At 39.2% G+C, this 23,476-nt stretch overlaps 1 protein-coding gene across 1 annotated transcript; it reads right to left on the reverse strand.

Moving 5' to 3' along the window:
- Window positions 1-7,464: 7,464 nt before the first annotated feature.
- On the reverse strand, window positions 7,465-15,221 carry LOC121303591 (endothelial differentiation-related factor 1 homolog). The gene is made up of 5 exons (XM_041234381.1): window positions 14,997-15,221; window positions 14,236-14,287; window positions 10,967-11,127; window positions 9,178-9,271; window positions 7,465-7,963 (listed from the first exon to the last, which is right to left on the reverse strand). Exons 1-5 carry the CDS (start codon window positions 15,072-15,074, stop codon window positions 7,902-7,904), a joined length of 447 nt encoding a protein of 148 aa, XP_041090315.1. The 5' UTR covers window positions 15,075-15,221; the 3' UTR covers window positions 7,465-7,901.
- Window positions 15,222-23,476: the final 8,255 nt, after the last annotated feature.

Below are 23,476 nucleotides of genomic sequence, written 5' to 3' on the forward strand. Positions count from 1 at the left end.
TAAATCCTCTTCATAGTCGTGCATACTGATCACTCGTTTTATCACCAAACTCCTCAATAATACGATCCAAGTCATTATTTTATTACTATAACATCTTAAAAATCTCTGCAAATGTCTGTGATATTCTTTGAGCGCTGGATGCAGAAGCAGCTATCTTCTTTGTTTGCGTCCATGTCATCTCTGTGGTGCAGGGGCTGTGTGTATTGTTCAGATACACCCCCTTTTTTCGGCTTCTTTCGGCTCCAATTGGTCTCGCTCGGCCAATGAAAGGTTTTCTCTGTTTTTTCCGAAGAAAAAAATTTGATAATGTCTGACAGGGTCCGACATCAGACTGAAAAGGGAAAATTGTAATGTCGGACCTGGTCCAACACAGGACCGCAAAGGGTTAATGCTTTGGAAGTAATAAGAATGACCTTAAAATCGACCCTATTCTTACAGGAAGCTAATGTAGGGCTGCTAATACTGGTGTAATGTGATCAAGTCTTCTACTTCTTGTTAAAACCCTGGCAGCAGGGAGTCTAGGGATAAATCACATTTATTTACTTCCAAAACCCCCTGCTCTGTAATCCCCCATCATGCTTGTTTAAGGTTTGTATCATAAGCCCATTTCAAAAGATATCTTGCATTGAATGAAATATTATATTTATAGATATCTCGACACCACCGCCCCATCCCTATCCATTGACTGGAACCTGTTAATTCTAATAGTCTTCCCTTTCCATAGAAATGTACTAAATAACGCATTCATTTTTGTAAACCAGTTCCCACTAGTGATAGTGGGTAGAGGAATGGCTCACATAAGACTCCTGTTCTGTTAATAATATATGCTCTGTGTATAAACTCATTTTAATGGCTGGTTTGCGTGCCTTTATTGTTTTAATATTCAGATTGGGTCTTTTTAAGCATGCCAATGGTTCTAGGTATAGTACAAAGAATTGTGGAGAGAGTGGACAACCTTGACGGGTTCACCGTTGCAAGGAGAAGGCATCTGTCATTAGTCCATTAGTACAAATCCTGGCTTTTGACGATTGATACAATAATGTTATAAAGTCTAGCCTAGTCCAAACTCCTCTAATGTTCTAAACAGAGACGACCATTCAATGCGGTCCAATGCCTTCTCCACATCAAGAGACTGCAGTATTTATATATTAATATGTATTTATGTTCTGCTAACTCAGGATTTAATTAAATTGAGTTGTTTAGTCTCCTGCAGGAAATATTTATGTGAGTTTGAATAGGAGGATATAGTAATTGAGGAGTGATCTGAATAAATAATATTGTGAATTTTAGATTAACAGACATTTGTTAAAATATCTTGCGTAACCCAAAAAGCACCAATTCTGGAGTAACATTTATGAGGTCTGGAATAAAATGTATAATCTCTTTCATTAGGGTTTATTAATCTCCAAACTTAAGAACATAACAACATAGAACATAAGAAAGTTTATAAATGAGAGGAGGCCATTCGGCCCATCTTGGTTGTTTGGTTCTCTTCAAGCAGCTTCTTGAAGGATCCCAGGGTGTCAGCTTCAACAACATTATTGGGGAGTTGGTTCCAGATTCCCACAATTCTCTGTGTAAAAAAGTGCCTCCTGTTTTCTGTTCTGGATGCCCATTCACCATTTGTGACCCCCTGGTCCTTGTTTCTTTTTTCAGGTCAAAAAAGTTCCTTTGGTTCGACATTATCAATGCTTTTTACAATTTTGAATGCTTGAATCAGATCACTGTGTAGTCTTCTTTGTTCAAGACTGAACAGATTCAAATGTTTTAGCCTGTTAGGGCATTTGAAAGTCTGAGAAGAAGATTTATTTGACATGTCTGAATTGGGGCTAGAAATGTAATACCATCAAGATTGTAACCTTTGTGTAAGTAGCAATTAGTTTGGTGATCTGAGTGAAAAGGGCACTGTGTCATTATTTGGTGCGTATACATTCAATATTATAATCGATTCATTACACAGTATACCTTTTATCAATACATGGTGACAACCTGTGTCTATGATAGTGTTCTGAAATGTAAAGGGAGTATTTTAATGCGTAAGTATTGCCACCCCTCTACTCCTACTGTTATAACAAGAATAAAATATTTGTCCCACCCATTTTTGTTTTAATTTCAAGGTTTTGCTTTCTGTAAATTTATCTCTTTTAATGCAATTTCTGCAGCCTGAGAAACTACAGGAGACTCCTCCTTCAAGAGCTCAACGTGGTTTACACAATTTATGCAAGTCACAGTGTACTCATGCACTCTCTTCACTTTTCTCCAGGAACTTGTCTTGCTTGGATCCCTGTTCATCATTTGAAAATACAGTACTCTATTTCAATTGAACAAAGTGGTGTCCCAATTAAACAACACAAATAGCATTGGTCTCCCAGAGTTGTATCCCATTTAAATAAAAATCCCTATTATCAGTATCCCGATTAGGCGGAGCCCACTATACTGCTCGCCTGCAATTCACATTCACTGGTTTGGTACACAAGTGAGGTATTTTTACAAATGTACAACATTTCCCCCTTGTGGTACAATATGCGCCATTGCATTTCTAAAAAGGTACATGCATTTTTTATTATAAATATAATGTTCCGGTATATTCTTGAAATATACGGTTTTAGAAGATACATTTTCCAAAAATATATTCCATAACATGCATTTTAAATATATTTTTGAAAATTATTATTTTTAATTTACAGAATGCTACAGTGTTTTTGTTAAATGCTTTAATATGTGTTTGGGTTGTTGGTTATTGTGCTTCGTAGTAGACAAAAATGAAACCCCACTATTTGTGAATATATTCTTATTATCACTGTTAAAAAAAAAAAAAACAGGTAAACTAGTCTACCCTTATACATGTTTATCATAGGGATAGGCATGGTAAAGCACAGGTAAACATTGTAAATGTGTGGTAAGCACAGATTAAAGATTTAGCAGAATTGACAGACTTAATAAACACGCCCTACAGAAAGATTGTGTGCACGCCATTAGTAGGGAGGAGAGATTCCAACCAGAAAGAGAGAGATAGATGGGTGACTGTTGGCCAAAACAGAAAGAAAGGACGTGCCCGCCGCACAGGGGCAACATCTCCAGAACTTGCTATGCCCATTCAGTACCAGCCTTTACTAGATATTGATCTGGACTCTGACAGTGCAGAGGAAACTGAAGGGAATGGGCCCTTGGTCACCCAGGAATTCACTACCCCCAGAAAATATGAGTCACTCTTAGAGGATGTTTCAGATGAAGTTAGGAAAAGATTTCAACCTCTTCGCCAACACGAGAACTGTGACACACCTAACAAAAAGATGCTCATAGTGGGAGATTTTACTATTAGAAATGTCAACATAACCTTTAGAAATTCTCAGGAGGTGGCAGTATGTTGCTTACCAGGAGCTGAAAATCACGTATCATTCATGCTGTAACAAATGATAGAAGATTCAGAGAATCCGAGATTCTAAAGAAAAAACACATTTCATTGTATCAAAAGGCTGAGTCATTATGTCAGAATGTACTTTTCTCTGGACCTTTTCCTTTTACTAACAGAGGATGTGAAGCATTTTGTCGACTATTTTCCCTAAATAGTTGGTTATCCAAACATTTGAGAGAACTGGGTTCTATCGATAATTGGGATAGTTTTTGGGAGAGGCTGGGGTTATACAAAAAAGATGGTATCCACCCAAATTGGAAAGGACTACTGAGATTAATAGAAAACACAGGCCGTTACTGTAACAATCTGTGACGTAGTGGACCATTGTTTGAGACTCAGTTACCAGAGCAGATTAAACAATCAGTGTACCCTATAAAAACAGTACCTGTCCCCCCCGTTACAGAAATGTTTTCTCTTTTACCCGGGGTGCATGTACTGAAAATGCAATTAGCATTAACACACAAGCAGGGAGTACACTGAAGAGTATTACACAAAACCTTTTATTTCAGCAACCTGATCATAGTGAGGTAGCTGTTGATGAGAGTAATAATAACATTGAAATCCTTATTGCAAGTTGTAGGGACTGTTCTGGTAGATCTAATCGAACCCGGGGGCGATTTCCAATAATCTTATTAAAGTTTATTTAAATACAGCTACTCCTTTATCACAGTGCAATAAAATGCATGTAGCTCTACTTAATGTGCGCTCCCTATCTAACAAAGCTCTTTTAATTAGTGATCTCATCACTGGCTACAAACTTGAATTTTTATTTCTGACTGAGACCTGGCATAGTGTGGATGATAATGCTTCTTTAATTGCAGCCTCACCCTTCAGCTATACGTTTATCCAGCAAGCACTTGCTGGAGGGCAGGGAGGTGGGCTAGCTAGCATTTTCCTTGATCTCTACAATTGTAAACAGAATAATTTGGGGGAATTTTTATCCTCTGAATCTTTATCCTTCATACTTGATAGTCGACTCCCTGTACTTATGGTAAATATTTATCGCCCACCTAAACCAACACAATCTTTCTTACCAGAATTTTCAGAATTCCTGTCTATAATTTCCATTAAGATAGGATTCTTATCCTTGGAGATTTGAATTTGCACACTGATATTATATCTGATTCGACAACCATGGACTTGTTAAGTCTATTCGATTCTTTTGAGTTTACTCAGCGTGTAACAGGGCCTACACAAAACCACGGTCATAGTTTAGATCTAGTCATATCTCAAGGACTAGAAATTATCATGTCCCCAACTATCGACCCTGCATTATCAGATCCTATCTTAATTTCATTTGAGGCTATTTTGCCTCAATGTAAAAAGACTGTAGTGAGTTCTGTTAAAAGGCGCATTATAAATCCTGCAGTTGTTCAAAAGTTTTCTGAAGTAGTTTGTCTGTGTCCATCTATCTCAACAAGTTCTCTATCAACTGATGAGTTAGTTGACAGAGACAACCATCAACTAAAAACTGCTCTTGATACTGTGGCTCCAGTAAAAATGAAAACAGTCTCTGTAAAACGTAGGACACTGTGTTATAATGATATACACCAAATAAAAAGAAATTGTGGCAAAGCAGAGCGTAAATGGAGAGATACAAAACTACAAATACATTGCGATATTTTAAAGCACTGCCTATCAAAAAATAATGCAGCATTAATGTCAGCACAAAGTGCTTACTTGTCCAGACTTATTGCAGAAAATAAGAACAATGCTAGAGTAAAAGCACTTGAAAAAGTCTTTTTTAAACAAATTAAGTTTCCTTGGAAATAATAACATCTTCATAGCGGTGGTAATCTAGAAGGAACATTCATCTCAAAACTTTGTCAAGTTGGGTCATAAAAGATCCAAGTGATTTTGCCTCAACAGCATGACTAGGTAACCAATTCCATACCCTCACCATTCTAGGTGAGAAGAAGTGTCTCCTTCCCTCTGTCCTAAGTCCATCGTAGTTATTTTATATGACACATAGAAGTTCAAACTGTGTTTTATTTTCGTGATAAACCATAGCGAGGCTGTGAAGCTTGGTCTCTTACTTCTTCGTCTCAACTTACTTTAGCTGGAGCAGCAACTCAACTCCACAGGGAGGCAGAGGCCTGCTGTCTTCCTTTCTTTTTTCTCCCTTACTGTACCTCCTTTCACCCCACCTCAGCAGAAGCAGCACCTTCACTGTTGAGCCTTGTTGGGCCTCTTGCTCACCAGTTGTCTTTCTTGTTTTGTTTTATTTTTATTTTACTCTATATCAGTAATTTTTTGGATATACAAAACTGAAGCTGCACCAGAGCCCAACAAGGAAGCGAGAACTTAGAAAATGGTAAAGTGGTGTTTGTTTACACTGATGAGACTTAGGGGCTGATGTAAGGTTACGTCCAAAGTGACCTTGCACCTCCTCTTACAAGGTGGAAACCATTGTAGAAGCAAGTAATTAAGAGCTGAATAAATCCACACACCTTCAGAGACCTGTCATTGGCCTCAGGATGGCTGCTGTGGTACACTTCCTGATGCGGCAACACTTGGCTCTTGTTGAGAACAGGCAGGAAAACCTTCGGAGGAGAAGAGTACGACAGAGAAGACCCTGCATATTCAAACCCAGGGTCACTTTATTTGGGGTGCTGGAGAATGCGGTGGTAAGGCATTAGCACCTCACTCTGCAGGTCATCCTAGACCTAATAGCTGAATTTCAGCTTTTCATTGCCTGGTTAACTGTCCTTCTGGTAACACCAACAGCACTGACTTTCTACACTATAGAGGATCACATGGCCTCTTTGGTAGCATAACTGATGTTGGCTGAGGCTTTTCCAAATAACTAAATTTCATGCTGAGTGACCTCAGCCGTAAGGACTCTCAGCTCTCCTAAGAAAACTTTTCTGTTCTTTTCCGTACACCAAGAGGACTTCGCTGCTTTTCCTCTGACACATTTTTTTGTTTGGTTTGGTTTTCGTGCTACACAAATCTCATAGAGAACCTACTGCTCTCTGCACCTCTGGGCTGTAAGTGCAACCGTTAAACAGCCTGACAGGCTCTCATTGCGACCCTCATTATCATGATTGCAGTGTGCACCCCCCTTGGACGTTTTAACAGTTTGTTGTGTTACAACCTGAAATCTTGATGCATTTAAATGGGTTTTTTTTTTCCTTTGATTTACACAACCTACTCAACACTTTCAATGTGTGAAAAAATTTTGGGGTGCGAGTAAAAAAACAAATCAATTAAAAATAAAAACCTGAAAAGTCTTCATTAGATAAGTATTCACACCCTTTGCTATGACTCTCCTAAATAAGCTCACATGCAACCAATTGTCTTCAGAATTCACACAATAAGTTAATTGGAGTCCATGTGTGCAATAAAAGTGGTTCTCATGATTTCAGACTAAATACACCTGTCTCTGTAAGGTCCCACAGTTGGGTAGTGCATTCTCTGAAAGACCTACAGCGTTCCATGGCTGAGATAGGAGAAACTGTGCATGTGTCAACAATGGCTGAGGTACTCCATAAATCTGGCCTGTATGGAAGAGTGGCAAGAAGGAAGCCATTTCTGAAAAAAGCCCATGTAAAATCCTGCTTGGAATTTGAAAAAAGTCATGTAGGAGACTCTGAAAAGATGTGGCAAAAGATTCTGTGGTCCGATGAAACAAAAATTGAACTATTTGGCCTAAATGCAAAGCGTTAAGTCTGGCACAAACCCAACACAGCACATCACCCAGGTAACACCATCCCTACTGTGAAGCATGGTGGTGGCAATCCTAACGAGAGAGCAATCCTTCAATAATCAATAATATGAGCAAGCACTTGGAGCGAAGCATTACACTCTTTAAAGCTTACTATACTTGCTGTATTTTTCACTATTAAATACCAACACTCAACATTGTGCCAGCTAGGTATTAACACATGTTAAAGCACTGGCCTATTAAAATATTTCAATCAAATCAAAGTGCAGTATGCCAAGCATGAATTTAGCCTGTGAAATACCTTACATAGTGCAGGTTAATAAAACTTATCAATTGTGTATTGGAGATGCATCATATAAGCCATATACAAACAGACATGAAATGCCAAAATGTTCCAATTTTTATTTCTCCAAAACAAAAAGTACTTGGACTTGTCCCCAGCTGAAGTGAACAAGTATCCCCACAATTCCAAGAAACGAGAGATGCACTATAAAGCACAGCTAAAAATGGAGGCAAATTAAATTATCGTTGTAAAAAAAAAAAAAAAAAAAAAAAAGATTTGCACTCAGTCAAATGGCCGTGCTAAAATCCTGGAATACAGACTTCAGCCACAAATTAATGAGTCTTCCTCTGACCACCCATACCATATTAACACCCATATTTTACATCACAGCCATGTTAGCGAATATATATATTTTTTAAAAAGCAAGTCTGAAACCCTCCACTATTCAGCTTGGTAATGGAGATTCAGGTTTTCAACAGGTCAAACCAGACGAGATCAGCCCCCTGGAAACAGGAGTCGACTTCGAGGCTTTGTGTTCATTTCTTTTTTGGTCCCGTCTCGAGGGGAAGCCCAATCTCCTTCCCACGAAGTTTGAGGCCTGGGGGGGGGGGGGGGGGACGGGGACGGGACACAAAAGAAAACTGTGACATCAGCACAACACTGTATACACAAGTGGAATTGGAGAAAAACACACAAAGCTATAGCCAAAAATATGTATAGCTTGCCTACACAAACCTGCTCAATAACTTTCAAAATGAACAAGCAAAACAGTTTTTCCATAATGTGTTTGTAGGCTGTATACTAAACCCCAAATACAGAGGTTCATTTGTCCGGTGCCTTTTCATAAACAGGTTTCCAAAAGATGAGCAATATATTAAAAACATTTTTTTTTTAAATGATAAATTAAAGCATAGCTTGGCAAAGCATGTAGCCACCGACACCAACAACAGGGCACCAAACCCAATCTGCAAGCAGATGTGAACATGAACTACTGTAAATCAAGGTCAGTACATATATAAACAAAAATGCTATCCACTCTCAATTAGAAGATCCAGTACCTTTTTAACCCCTGCCCAAATATACTCCCCGCCAGCCAGATGCGCTGTTTCTCAGCTTTCCAGATCACTTGAAATAACTTTCAGCACTTTTTTCCAGCATTATGAAGTGCTTCAGGCAACTCAGATCTATGCCAAGACATGGTGGTATTGTTTTCATTTTTGGAAAGTCTTAATTCTTTCCAGTCTGATGCCCCTATTCTCATTTGAGAGTAGCTGCTCAGATTGCCTTGATAAAGTCTGCCTGGCACCACATGGAGCAGTCACCTGGGATGAATGCCTATCAGAGTTACACACGTTTAACGATTACATTTTAGACATCTTTAAAACTTTTTTTAAATTTTGTAAAATGACACAGCAATGGTAATTGTATACTGTTAATTAAATACCACACTGGCTATGAACAGAGGCCAGAACCAGTGTTTGGTTGCCTTGTGCCCTTTTCCTTTAAGTTACGTTATTGTAATAGAAGAAAAGACTTACAAACATGTTTAAAATTACTAAAATAACAAATCTGAAAAACAGGCAACGCAAGTGTCGATCTCTTCCACCAACAAGGTGCAAGTATTTGAATGACAGGTCAGTTATGTCGCAGTGAGCAGGTAAATCTTGATTCCTGCAGCATATTGAAAATAAGTTGTGTTGTTTCAAGTTGCACTTTGCTGGCTGGAATTTAATTTCTAGGATGTAGATTTAAAAAATAAATAAATAAAAAATGCATAGATGTAAGCAGAGATGCTTATTGACAGTTACTCACCAAGGGCTCTCTCAATCTTGCCCATGACCTGATTGTTGGGAATGGCTCGCCCACACTCATAATCTGCAATGATCTGGGGCTTTTCATTGACTTTCTATCAAGAAAGGTAACAAAAAAAGAGATTACTACAAACGCAACTTAATATAAATGTTCAGTGCTCACGTAAAATCTTTAAATTGGTTTTAAGTTGACCGATAAAGCATATCAACCACCCCTTTAAATCAAACAAAGCCTGCTTAATCTCAAATTGTTATGACAAGAGATCTGATTATGAAAATATTGTTTAAAAGTTGTAACCCTGTGCACCCTACAAAACGCAGGGCTTGAAATGAACTTTTCCATGCAATAGCTCCCATATAGCTTCTGAGATGTGTTGGGCATCTTCCCTCTCCACAGACTATGCAGTTTGTGCACAGTCTGTCATACATATCCTAGCTCCTCTATGTACACACACTGAAAAATTGAGACATTAGTCTGGACAGTATGAGCTTGCCACTAGCCTGATATTCATTCACAAGTCTGAATTATTTTCTGCAGTTACCCCAAAAATGTGCAACATGGGAACAGTGATTCAAATGCTTTCTTTTTTTTGTTATAAAAAATAAAATGAGTGTACATTACAGATTGGAAAGATTCTAACAAGGTGTGGGCATAAAGAATGATTACTGTACCTAAAAAAAGATATGCAAGCCATACAAATAATGCAACAATACAAGAAAACCTTAGTTTATCTTCATTTGGTATATCTATAGAACAAATGATTACACTTGTATACAAGTTTTTTTTGTTAGTTGCTTTTTCGCAGCTGTTCCGTTCTCACACCACCCGTCTACTTTCAGGCTCGCTATTGTCGTTGGCAAATGGAAGACCAACAGCCTGCAGTGCAGTGTATTTTTTGCCACTCTAAAAATAAACAAGGAGTAATTCAAGACAAAAACAGAGAGCACTGCCAACTTTTTCTGTAGTTTTTTTTGCTGTTCTGTGGTTGAGTCACGGACAGAAAGGCAGTACTGTCCAAGACATCTTTGAGAGGGTTTGTTTCAAACCAGCGCCACTCAATCTGACAAGCTGCCTGCTATGCCCTTCACAGAGACATTTACCAAGTTATTTTCTTGATGGGATATCCACAAAAAATATTTTCCACATATTTTAATATTTGACTATTGTAAATCAATCAGAAAAATACATTTAAAATTTTGCTTCAACTAATTTGGCAGTAATCATTTACAAGTTCTCATTAACAGCAATTTACAAAGAATGACATATGATAATATTTATACTATCTTATTAACAGAAGCTGTTTATAAAAATCACTTTAGATTTAATTAAATATCCGAAACTAACCTCAATTCTTAAAAGTGATGTTGACAGACTCTACGGAAAACTAGTCCTATCACTTCACAGCGCAAGCACCGCCTGCTTCTCTGTTTGTTTGGTTGTCAGCAAGATCACTTTCATATGTGATTTGCTAAAAATAAATAAATAAATAAATAAATAAACTTGAATGACAGCATAAATAGACCAATCAAAAACAGAAGTTGTGGTGCTTATTGTGGTAACTTTTTTTCAAGTTTCTTGTTAGCCAACAGCTGTTCAACATGTTGCAGTCCTTTTATTTAGCGCCTGTCAGGCACATCCGGTCTAATTTATTTTCACACAAGCGGTTTATTTTGCACGCTCTGTTTAGAAGTAACTTTAGTCACAGTAAAACAGGTTTAAACATTTACTAAACAGAAAAGCGTGTCCCTCTGCCCGAGAAGCTTGTGGTTTGACACTGCCGTATACTCACAGTGGCCAGGTCTTTCTGTGTCATCCCTTTGTTCTGTCTTCCTTGCTGGATGACTTTCCCCACCTCTAATGGGACCCTCTGATGGTGAAGCTCTTCCGTTTCCCGGTCCAGCTTGGCTGTGTTTTTGGTCACCAGATGCTGTTTGTTTTGTCCTGCAGACCCTAAACATTAAGGTAATTTTAAATTACATGTACAAACAGCAAATCCTTCATGTAACAGAGGTTAGGAGTGCCCTCCCGCTATTACTTTGCCAGAATTCTCAGCGCCTTTCAGACTGCATTCACACTGGGTCACTTTCAAACCGACTCAGTCTGGTTCGTTTCGGTTGAAACAATGTATCAGTGTGCTTGCTGTTCACACTGCAAATGTAAACTAAAGTATGTTTTTTTGGTCCTTTTCCATTTCTTTTTCAGGACCGAGTCCGTTTATGTTCACAATGCAGTTTTCAAGCGCTTGTTGTCTGAACCAGATGTTTACAATATAGTGCAAGGCATATTGAAAGATGGCAGCTATTGATGTATTGCTCTAGCTTTTAATACAGCATGTTTTAGATTCTTACATATTGCTGTGAAAGAAAGCACTGGGGGAGCTCGTCACTAATTTAATTAATATTTATTAAATATGTATTAAATGCCAACAGTAGGAGAATAATGCAGTTTGCGCAATTCTGCATGGTCCAGTCGGCATTAAACGAAGTTATTTAAGAAACGACAAGTGTATTTTACTATTTTTGTCAAGTTCAGCTTGGATTTTGGTGACCAAGTAAATTTCTGTCAGAGCTTCAGTTTCTCCCACTGTCCAGATTTCCAGTGAAAAACTGAGACCTTTTTGTTTTTTCAATTCACGGATGCCGTAGCAACAATGAAACATGTTAAATGTACAAAACTCCAGATTACCATTTAAACATATGGCATGGTTAGAAACGAACAATATTGTGCTACTAGTCGAAAGGACTAGTACCTTTTGAAACTTGCTAAACCTGATGTAAATGTACTAGTCCTTACATGAACTGGAATCAACAACAGTTGGGGTCCCTAAAAATAGCTTACTTTTTTTTTTTTAACAAACGTTCATACAGATCGATCAATCGCCTGTTTGCACCTTGTTAATGAGCGACTACTGTACTGTGTGCTGAGAAACTGACACTGACTTTTTTCTAAACATCATTTGTGAATGCTTATTCACCACCCCTACACCCCATTAGAAAATGATTTTCCTACATGTTAACGCAAGACTGATTTAACAATCCCAGGAGGATTTAACAATTTTACATTTGACCGGGACTACAAATTAGGCTGAAACTGTGACAATCCCAGTTGTCACAGTATGTCTGGTAATCCCACTGTAGTTACTAAAGACATTTTTTGCTCTACTTGTTTCCTCCAACTATGAACTAAAACTACATGCAAAACATTTACTTCATAGTCAGGTTACCTTGTATAGTTTGTTTCCTATGTGCAGTGTCCAGCAGTTGTTCACATTGATGTTTAGCAAGCAAACCAGACTATGTGCATTTACCAAACAGATCGAAACCACCTCTTTTCGGTGGACTCAGTAAGATGTCTGCCCAAGTGGACCTGGTTGTTCAGACTTCAGAGCAAACCAGACTGAGTGCAGACCAAACCCTCTAAACGGACCCAGTGTGAACACACTCTTAAACTGCAAACTCTGCAAAGTGTTAAGCCAGAGGATCATTCATCAGCAAACTGTAAAACAAACAGCCTTACATGCAAGCCTTTTGAACACATGCCAGTGTCTAAAATAGGCAAGACAGGCTGCAGACAGTGACATTTTACTGTGTTAAGGTTAAAAATCCATTCAAACACTATTCCATATAGTAAGTATTTGTTCTTCTGCCTTTACAGAAAACAGGTCCCCCATTTATCCTGTTCTCATTTCATTCCGAATCCCTGGATGCAACAATATGCTACAGAATGTGTTTTCTTACACATGCTTTTAAAATGTATTAGTAAGATAGTCATGTAAGAAATAACCCAGGGCAGGGTGTAAGGTAAGACAATTCTTACTGCACGCCCTGGGTGCGTTGAGAGGCAGGAAGCCATTTCTCAGCTGGCTTTTGAATAAAGTGTTACTGCTACTGCTTACCTCAGTTCTTTGTTCTGTTCTGACTAAATACCACAGTATATTTGCCATTTTTTCTGCAATTCTTCATGACAGAGATTGAAAAAAAGGGGTTGGTGGGTGTTTTAAATGCTGTTTCAGTTGGATGTTGACATTTTTACCGGCACAAAAACTGTTTAGATAATTGTTACGATTAAAAGTGTAGTAATATTAACAGATCAAGTAAGTAAGCTGGTCTATAATGTCTTAGAATTGTCTTGATCTTGTTAAGCCAATCACAGCAATTTATTTATCCAAGCAATTTTATAAAACCCTGTGTAACTATGCTCACCAGTAATACTGGTAACACAGTAAATGTTTACAAACACAAAATGAACAGATACACAATCTTAATAAAAATATAGCCTGTAGTCATACTGGAGCAATTGTATTTCAGTCCTGGTAATGACTACCTAGTGTAACTAAACCCTTAAAAACTGTTTTTACAAAGCAATAATGTAGTAACCAGAGCAATTTACAACACTCAAATGATCTGGAAGCTTCTGTTTCCAGCACTGAAATGCATAATGCAACCCCATCCCTGTCTACGAGCTATTTCTGGGACAGGAAACCCCAATATAAACGTAATGACTAGTCCAAAGGATAAATTAGAAAAAAACAAAATCCAATTCAACACCAGAATAAATATTGACTAGACGCAACACAAGGTGTGCAATGCCAGTACTACTATGTGGCTGCTCTGTACACAGCACAATTTGAGAAGGGTAAGGCTGCAAATGCCAGACAGGCTCTCCACTACAGAGCAGCTTTATTTTAAACACTTATGTAACCATCTTTCAGCTTGAGTTCTGTCACCAAAATGAGGCTTTCTATGAAGGCAAGGTCAACTGTACACAATGTACAATTTATTGGTGTAAATACACTTGTTGTGAAAATATTAACCAATTGTTCATGTTAGCTGCTTTGTGATAGACCAATTTGTTTTGCAAACATCTGTTGTGGAGCTTGTATTTTACGTTAAATGTATAATTTCCGGTAGCTTTTCAGTTTTATTTTATTCAAAACTGTTAAACCTTTGCTGTACATATTTTTTATGCAATGCAGAGTGTGAATCCAACACTTAAGTACAGTAATGGGAAGGCTGCAGGTCCACCCTTTAACATATCCCCTTCAACTACAGTACATACATTTTTTGGTTGTTTCGAGTTCTTCCCCTCTTCGCTGTGCCGATGCGACTGCCTAAAAGAAAGGGAAAAGGGAATTACAAGAGTCCGCTAAATGCACATCCATGATGATCTTACTTCGCTTGTCTGGTTAAAGAAATCGTATTTAAAGAGTAGGCGTGTTAAAGTGTATTAAGGTCAGCTTTTCCAGGCCGTAGTTCTGGCCTTTATTTTGGGCATGTTTTGTGAACACTGCAATCAAATCAAACTGGTACGTAGCCAAGACTATGTCTGACTGTACGTGACGCAATATTAGCGACATGATAAATTTAAAAAAACGTAAATAGTCTGCTAAAAATGGCTCTCTACAATAGCGTACACACATATTTGCGATAGCACATGCTTAATTCTACATTCCACGGACTTTACGCCACCGCATTGCCACACGTAGGCCTTTATATTAATGTACAACTTGCAGTACTGCAGTAGTGTTTTGTTAACTCGTGTTATCAGTAAAGTTTTAACTGATCAAGTTGTCAACAACAACAACAAAAAAGATCTGGATTCTCAACCGACACATGCACTAACACAATCACCAACACAATGCATTGTAACTTCATTTGCTAAAGTCACGTCCCAAATATTCTGACATCGCCCACTGTATGGTCCCGAGGCCCACTTCTCCTATGAATCCCCGAGCTCCACTGAAACCTGGCAACCGAGCTAAGTGCAGTTTCCAAGCAGCGCATATTTTATTTTTTAAGTCACACTACCCTCATGTTTACCTGTTTGGACTTTGCCTGCGCTGCGGTCGGGCCTTTCTTCCTCAGGACGGTGACTGTATCCCAGTCGCTCTCTGCCATTGTATTGTATGGTTTTAATTCACTTTCGATTGTAAATGTGTATGTGTCTAACGTGACAAACTCATTCACAGCCGTTACCACCGATAGTTGGTACACGTTTCCTCCAGCTTTATTTAAACAATTTTCGTTAACACTACCAGACTACCTCAGGGGAGGGTCTTGTTTTATGCGTCATTTGGGGGAGGAACTAATAGAGTAGATATTATTGAGGTTGTTGAATCTACCAGAAACTTCGCAGCAGTGTACATATGGATGAAAAGTTCTAATCTACAGTCTGTACAAATGTGTGGAAAAAAATCTACCAAGTTATGCCATTATTGCTATCTGTCATTGTAAATTCTAATCTACAGCCTCTACAAAAGGCCCCCTAAATTATGGAACAATTTCTGTAAGGGAAGCACCACTCCTTGCAGCTTTTAAAATAAGACTGGACACACATTTTTATAATCTATCTTTTTTTATCTTAAAATGCTTGTTTTCTTTTATCGTCTATGGTTTTATTGTTAAGCTGATTGTTTGTATTTCCTTCTGTTTTATCTATTTATTTATGCATTTACTCTCCTGCTCATGTTTTCATTTACTGTGATTATTTTCTGTTTTAACCATGTAAAACGATTTGAGGCATTGCTTTTGTGAAAGGCGCTATATTAAATAAAGGTTGATTGACTGATTGATTGATTGATAATACTCCAGTGAAATGCAGCACACTGTTTAATACTACAATGATATGCATTGTGCAGCACAGTTTTGTGTAAATTGGCTGCCCCTCATATTTTTCTTACAGCCAGCTGCTCTCCAGCTTTGGCCACAATGAATAGGATTGCAATTGGTTGGCAAGATGACACAAATTACTGATATTTCATGAGAAACTAGCAACAGTGATGACTGGGGACCATTCTAGAGAACAGATTGCACTGTAAATCATTGAACAAAGGTCAAATATCATATCACTTACAAAATGTAAACACCTTGCAGACTTCAAATCAGTGCTGTTCCTTTATTTCTCTAGCAGAACATGCAATGTGAAGTTAACATCTAAACATTTACAGTTTTTTTTTTTTTTTTTTGGGGGGGGGGGGGGGGGGGGGGGTTAGCATATTTTCCTTTTTAAATTATTTTGCTGTTATAAATGACATGTATATTTGTTAACAAAAATAATTTGTTTAGGGGTCCACAAGTGGCTCATGTGTTAAAGGCAAGATTGCTTGGTGTGCAGAGTGAGTCATGTAGTCACATGTGCACAGGTTCATATCCTGGCTGTGTCAAACTGCAGATCATTGCTGGGGATACCACAGGGAATGTCGCATTGGCCTGGCACTCCCGTGTGTTGAGCAGACAACCAGTAAGGACAGTCTCACCTCACCATGCTACAGTGGCCCCCACTGGCCAAGTGGTTGGTGAGCTCAAGCAGCCATTTACAGGTTTGGCCTTTGTTCTCTTGGGAACAGTAGCTAGGAACCACATGTTGAGTTCTTGGGTGTAAAGAGGCGATTGGCTTGGCGGATCATCTTTAATTCTCCTGCTCTTATGTGGGGAGTTGCTACATAACTGGACATTCCATATTAGGCGATACACACAGGGGGAAATAAATGCACACTAAATTTTAATATATATTTTTAGAAATATTTTAATTGACATGAACTGCTAAAGCCCAACATTTTCTGCAGGAGTAGCTGAAAAAAGTTGTTTATTCGAGGCCGTACAGAAATTGGCTCCTGTACGATTCAGGATGGTAAGAGGCTGCTACCAGGCACAGGACATCTCGGAGGCCGTGTCACTGTTCCTGCGCGTGCGGACCGGAGACCAGCCCAATTCAGACTGCACATCATCCCCAAGGAGAGGCTTTGGCCAGCGGTTGTAACGCTTGGAGGTCTGCTTGGTGTTCCAGCTCCGGGGCTTGGTGTTCATCTGAAATGAAAACAGTAAGAACTGCATTAGCTTCTCCTCCACTTGGAGTCCCACTTTGGTTTGGGTTTGTTATGCCGGTTTTTACTCCAGGTTAGCTTGCAAAAGGAAAAGGTACAGCATTATAGAGCAGGCTTCTGACAAAGCTTTTTTTTTTTTTTTTTTTTTAAAATAGTGTCCCTTTCTTCAAAGAAGTGTTTATTACGCGGTGGACTAACGACGTGTGATTTTGACACCCTGCCCACTTAACTCAATGTAATTATGCTCTCTTTCTTTCTCTCTCTCTCTCTCTCTCTCTCTCTCTCTCTCTCTCTCTCTCTCTCTCTCTCTCTCTCTCTCTCTCTCTCTCTCTCTCTCTCTCTCTCTCTCTCTCTCTCTCTCTCTCTCTCTCTCTCTCTCTCTCTCTCTCTTTGATCCCTGGGAATTCTGATGGCCAATAAATATTTCCACAGAAAATAACACTGTTCAGCAAACAATCATTGGTGGAATTTGATACCTGCAGTCCAAAGATGATGAGACCAGTGAAGAGAGTACTGAAGCTTTAAGGGACTTACAGCTAATAATACATTTAAGTTCTCCTGAATTGCTATTTTATGCACACTATTTTATAAAACAATTTTTTATTATTAATAATAATAATAGTAGTGCTTGCAGTCAAGAATCTGATCCGAATCAGTACTCATTCGATGCCTAAACCACAAAGGGTGAGGTATCAGGACTCCTCAGACAGCTGTGCGTGTGTGTGCATGTTTTCAACATCTTATTGCACATCAAATGCAATAAGACAGGCATAACATAACACAGCTAGGAAAGAATGAAGTTCTTTAAGTCCTTCTAAATTAACATAAAAAAAGATAATAGCATTTAAGAACAAAAGACCTTTGCTCGACTGGTTCATAGCAGCTGATTGATCTGAAAACTGTCAAGTCAGATCTTACAGGATCCCAGTGATTCAACATCGACATGTCTAAGTAACCCATTTCATACCCTCACCACTCTCCTACCCTTGCACAGCTCTGATTTTCGGTTTCCAATCCAGACACGCAACCTGCTGCAACAATGTCTTCTTACCTGCGACCCGACCAGTTTTAATAAGACCCAAACCTATAACACAATGTAACACCATCTTCCTACCTGCAACCCAACACAACCAGACTCGACCAACTTTAATAAGACCTGCAACCTGACCCGAACTTGCAACCCGCTGCAACACCATCTTCTTACCTGCGACCTGACCCGACCAGCTTTAATAAGACCTGCAACCCAACCTTGACCCACAACCTGCTGCAACACCATCTTCTTACCTACAAGCCGACCCACCCTGCTTTAATAAGACCTGCAACCCGACAAGGGCCCGCACTGTTTGTCATTTAACTACTACCTGTGTCAACTGACTGACCATTCTCCACAGGTTGTATTTATACAATAGGCTATACAGCATGGTAGCTTTCTCAAGTGGTCTGCATATATTTTAACATTGTAACATATTAACTATCTCTACTTACTTTACTATAAAATATTTGTCTGTTTGTGACAGGCTGGCGAGTGGATAGAGGCCCAGAGACAGACTGCAGTTCCAAAAAAATACTACTTTTGTTATAAATAAACACAAAATAAATGGGCCAAAAGAAACACCAACACCAACACCAACACCAACACCAACACCAACACCAACACCAACACCAACACCCAACCACAACGCCAACCTGCTTCCTCAGCTCCCTCCTCTCAATGGGAAGCAGAGGCCTCCTTTTATGTCAGGTGGCTGGGCACTGATTGATCATTAATTATGCTAATTAACTAATCAACCCAAGCCACCTGAACACAATAAACCCAGGCATGTAGGGGAATTTAACCCCATAACTGACAATTTAAAAAGGGCAGAGCTGCTCGCTCTCGCCACGCATCTGCGGTGCGTAGGGGGGGGGCGGCGTATTGGCCAACTCCACCCCCACCCCGGGATTAGTCTGGTTGCACAAAGAAAGGCTGCTTGCCCTGTCCTTGCTATCAACTTTCTTACCTGGATGAAGACAGCGGTGTTCATTTGAAGGGTCTCCATTCTCTCGTTCAGCCTGGCCAGCCAATCCAGATGGTCTGCAATTGACAGCTTCAGGTCTGCATTGTTCTGCTGAATAAAATCAAACCCAGATTCACTGCTGGGAGACAGAGCCTGAAATTCAAAGGATGAAATGAGAGCTGTGCAAGTACAGTACAGACACAGCGGTTTACTTACTTGGCTTAAGTGGCACAGGTTTAATAACATTGTATATAGTAGCAACACAAATGTTACAATGACCATAGTAACACCACTAAAACTAAAGCACCTTGTTGTATATTGACCAGGCTTGAACACTGACGTGAATAATAAACAAGTAGTTGTATTTCTCCTAATAGAAACTACGTCAGATGCTATGCCTAATTTACTCTACTCTCTACATACATGCATTTGTATTGCACCCCGACAATCCCTCTCCTTCCCATAATCCCACTCTCTCTTAAAGGCAAACTGAACAATAAACTCCATCACCTTAAAGGCAACTACGGCAACAATAACATAACACACCTGTTAGCTGACAAAGGCTTTAACAAAAGCTTCAGACACTGAAAAAGACAGAAATGTTTACGAGATGAAGCAGTTTCTTCAGTTTTACTCCGATTTTATAACAGATTTTAAATGAGTTGCAAATAGGCCCTATTTTCGACAATGATATGTGATCACCTCGCAATAGTGATCGTATCGTATCGTTCCATGAATTGAATGACAAAAGTGTATATTTTAGGATACAACATCAACGGGTAAGAAAATTACCAAACCAAATGGTGAAACGTCAAAGAAATGTGTGCTTGTCACTCCTGTTCATTAGACCAGTCACCCTGCCACTGGTACTGTTCAAACCTGAAGATTATGTTAAAACATGACTAGGCAAAGGTGGGCATGCAGCTACCGACAGCAACAATAAGGCACGAAACCAACAAGCAGATGAGAACCTGAAGCATATATGGAAGCTGTAGCAAATCAAGGCCAGTACATTAGGTCTAGAAACAAAAATAGTGTCCCTCTTCCTGAATTATAAGATCTGGCACCTTTTTGTTTACAAATTAACCTCTGGGATAATGTATCACTAAACAACAAAATGCTCAGCTTGTCATCTTGTGTACAGGCCGCACTGTATTTGTTTCCAGTTAGAGGCCTGGGTTCTGCTATACAGTACAATTGGTTGAAAAGCAGGTAGATTCAAAGCTATAAGGATTATAGCTTTGAAAGGATTTTCCACTGCAGCCAAATAGCCCATGTCATACATTTATAATGGAAGGGGCTATTTATCTATACTGTAGTGGAAAATACAGACCACTGCATTCATACGAGTCTAATATAAACAAATGTAAGTACAGCCATACAGTACGTACGGATGTGATGTTGTCTTTCACTTCTGAGGCAGAAAGACGGAGGTGCTCGAGTTTATCAATCTGGCTTTTCAGGCGATCCTCCAGTTCCTTCATCAGGGCCAAATTATCGTCAACCTTTAACCCTTCCCTCAAGGACATTATGGGGTTCTGTAAAAAGGTAGGAAATTACTGATAGGTTTGCCTGACAGTTTTAAAAGACACTTACAGGACCATTTTTAGCCTTTCAATATTTCTGAAAGAAAAACAAATGCAAATATGAATTTGCTAGTGTTCATCAGCTACAGTGGGCCATGAATATCACATTAGATTTTCAGTAATTCTTAACAAGTCTGGACAGCTTGAGCTGTTTTCATTAAACCGTTTCAACGGAGCTGGTACATAACCTATAAATAAACTGAGTGTTCTGGATTAACATCTGAAGAAAGTGAAAGTTATATTTTATGATGTTAACTTTGAAGCAAGCAAAAGGGATGGTTTTATTGTATGTAATTATTTTCTTAAACTATATGTAATTGGAAAACAGCATCTGTTTGGTTTCCAGCTGCTAACATGTGCCAAGTTCTACCAATGCAACCAATGTTGCGATAATACTATAATATGAAATGTGTCTTTTTGTCTTTATATAATCATTTTTTATGCGTGTTCATTGCGTGGACCGCTCCATTCTTTGTGCTGTGTTCGAGTCATGCTGCGTTAGTTCTGCATGACTAGGCTGGCACTTAAAACTATGGGGCGCCATTTGTGACAAAATTATCCCGCCATTAATTTGTCAATTTGTTTGCCAACTCATGAATTGGTCCATTTGTCCAGAAATTCGTCCATAAATTTGGCAATTCATACAGTAATTCATAAGCTTATTTATTAACTAATCTAATCATTCACTCATTTGTCAATTCATTAATGCGAAAGGCTGTACAGACTTTAGTGTGAAGCGTTTGCTTGGCGCTTGGTGGACAAATGGGACCAATTCATGAACTGGCAAAACGATTGACAAATGAATTGACAAATGAATTGCTGGTTAGTTTTAGCAATAATGGCGCTCCATATAAAACACCAGGTTCTCTAAGTGACGTCTGCAGTGCCGACCTCTCATTTTAAATCATATAGTCTCGATGCATGAACTAAACCCAGTACACGCCACTGCTATACATAATACACTGTTTTAAAAATGTTGTACATATCGGTCAAAAACACGATAAACCAGAAAGCATACAAGCTATGTTCGCAAGGTTTATATATATATATATATATATAATATATATATACCGTCGATAACAAGAAACAGACCGATCTTCATAATGAACTCATACACTTATAGAAGCGATGTTGTTTCTTGCTCCTGCACCATAACCCACAACAATACGTTTATTTCTTCAGCAAACTTCTAATAACTTTCTCGGGGACTCAGAAACACAATACACAATATCCACATAGACTTACCAAATTACAATGCTTACTATAGTTTGGAGCTTGTAAATCAGTCCTGCTAATGAACAAGAGTTTGGGAAAGTTTTTTTTTTTTTTTCGTCTCACAAGAATCCTTGGAATCCCACTTTGTCCTGACGTCACCATCTGGGCTGCTTCCTGAGCCCGGCCTATAGAAAGTAGGCATATCTACTGTCAGAAGTACTGGCGTGAATCTTCTTGGAGCCCCGATTCAGTTTTCCTGAGGCCTTGGCACCGAGGCTTGTCAGGTACAGCATCGCGCTAAACCACCTGGCGGCGCACGTCAACACGGGGATGGAAGATAAGATTGTTGTTACAGGAGCCACGTATCTCCATGTTGAGAAGACTTCCAAACAGAGAAAACATTTTCCACAGTGACTGCCTATTTCTCTACAACTAACAAACACGTGGATATGTTGTTGTTTGTTTTTGTACGTTAAAAGAGTGATTCATTATATGCAGCAACAACAACAAAACTACACAACAGTTCTGTTACAGGAGTTGTGTGTGTGTGTGTTTTAACAATGGTACTATGTGTTTACCCTATATTACCCGCTAGTTTTGCCCCATTAGACGCCTTGCTCACTAAATATCTAGGTATCTCTAGATAGGTTATTGTCTCCTCTTTGCAAAAACACTAAATATTTTAGTGAACAAGTCGTACCCCACGAGCAGCAGCACCCCAAAGTGTAACCAATAAAGATGCATAGGAATCAGTTTGCTCTGACTTGTTGATAAACGGGGTCCAAAGTATGATGCTAAAGTTTGCTTATTTGCCAGCTTCGCTTTCCGCAAATGTACCACAAATTGAATAAGTAACTGGGGTATTTCAGGGGTTAAATCTTTTTTGGGCCACTTATTTCAAAGCTGATTCTCACACAGGGGGAACCAATGTATGTCTCCCATATGTTTGTAGCGTGCAAAGGAGCCGGCCCTTTATTACAGCGGTACAAAAGAGCGGTGTAGGGCGAGAGGTCCCTGGTTCGCGCCCGCCTCCTGAGGGGAACCGAGAACGCCAGAGAATACCTCCCAAATTAAATTAGCAGAATAAATACTTCGCAGACTGGTTCAGAAAATATACCTTTCGCATTAGGTTAATATACGCTAGCAAATGGACTGCAATAGGTGTGTATTTTTGGAGCAGGTGATGTTTTTGGACAACCACTACACTAACAGATTCTGGATGTGTTCACGACACACAGGGTGCGTTCACGGAGTATCATTCTGTGCAGAATCTGACCAATTTAGCCAACGGGTGCGTTCACGGAGATCATTCTTTAAAAAATCACTGACTAAATTGGTCAGCTATCTGCGCAGAATAATCTCCGTGAATGCACCTGCAGATTTTGCTAAATCTGCGCGGATTCTGCGCAAAACCTGTCCAAGACCTAAACCAGAAAAGACTTGACCAGGTCATGCATCAACGGGCTTCGGCGGCTGCACACCTGCGCAGCTTCTCAAGCGGTACTGCGCCGGAGAAGCCGCTGCTGCAAAATAATAGCGGTGCGTTAGCTGACAGAGAGGTGTGTTGCAATCATATACGACCCTCACTCCACATGCCACTGCCTAGGCAGGGAGTGTGAATCGCCTCTGAGTCATGCCATTTTCCTATGAATTACAAACTAGATATGGCAAAGTAATAC

The sequence above is a fragment of the Polyodon spathula genome, chromosome 33 (assembly GCF_017654505.1).
Source record: "Polyodon spathula isolate WHYD16114869_AA chromosome 33, ASM1765450v1, whole genome shotgun sequence".
In the NCBI taxonomy this organism is placed as follows: Eukaryota; Metazoa; Chordata; class Actinopteri; order Acipenseriformes; family Polyodontidae; genus Polyodon; species Polyodon spathula.

Bases quoted from the DNA above. Each gene is read 5' to 3' on its own strand.
- LOC121303591 (XM_041234381.1), bottom strand. From the start codon at position 15,074: ATGGCAGAGAGCGACTGGGATACAGTCACCGTCCTGAGGAAGAAAGGC. The intron at 14,288-14,996 runs GTAAACATGAGG...CCTTTCTTTTAG, and splicing joins CGCAGGCAAAGTCCAAACAG to GCAGTCGCATCGGCACAGCG. The intron at 11,128-14,235 runs GTATGTACTGTA...CTTAATGTTTAG, and splicing joins ACTCGAAACAACCAAAAAAT to GGTCTGCAGGACAAAACAAA.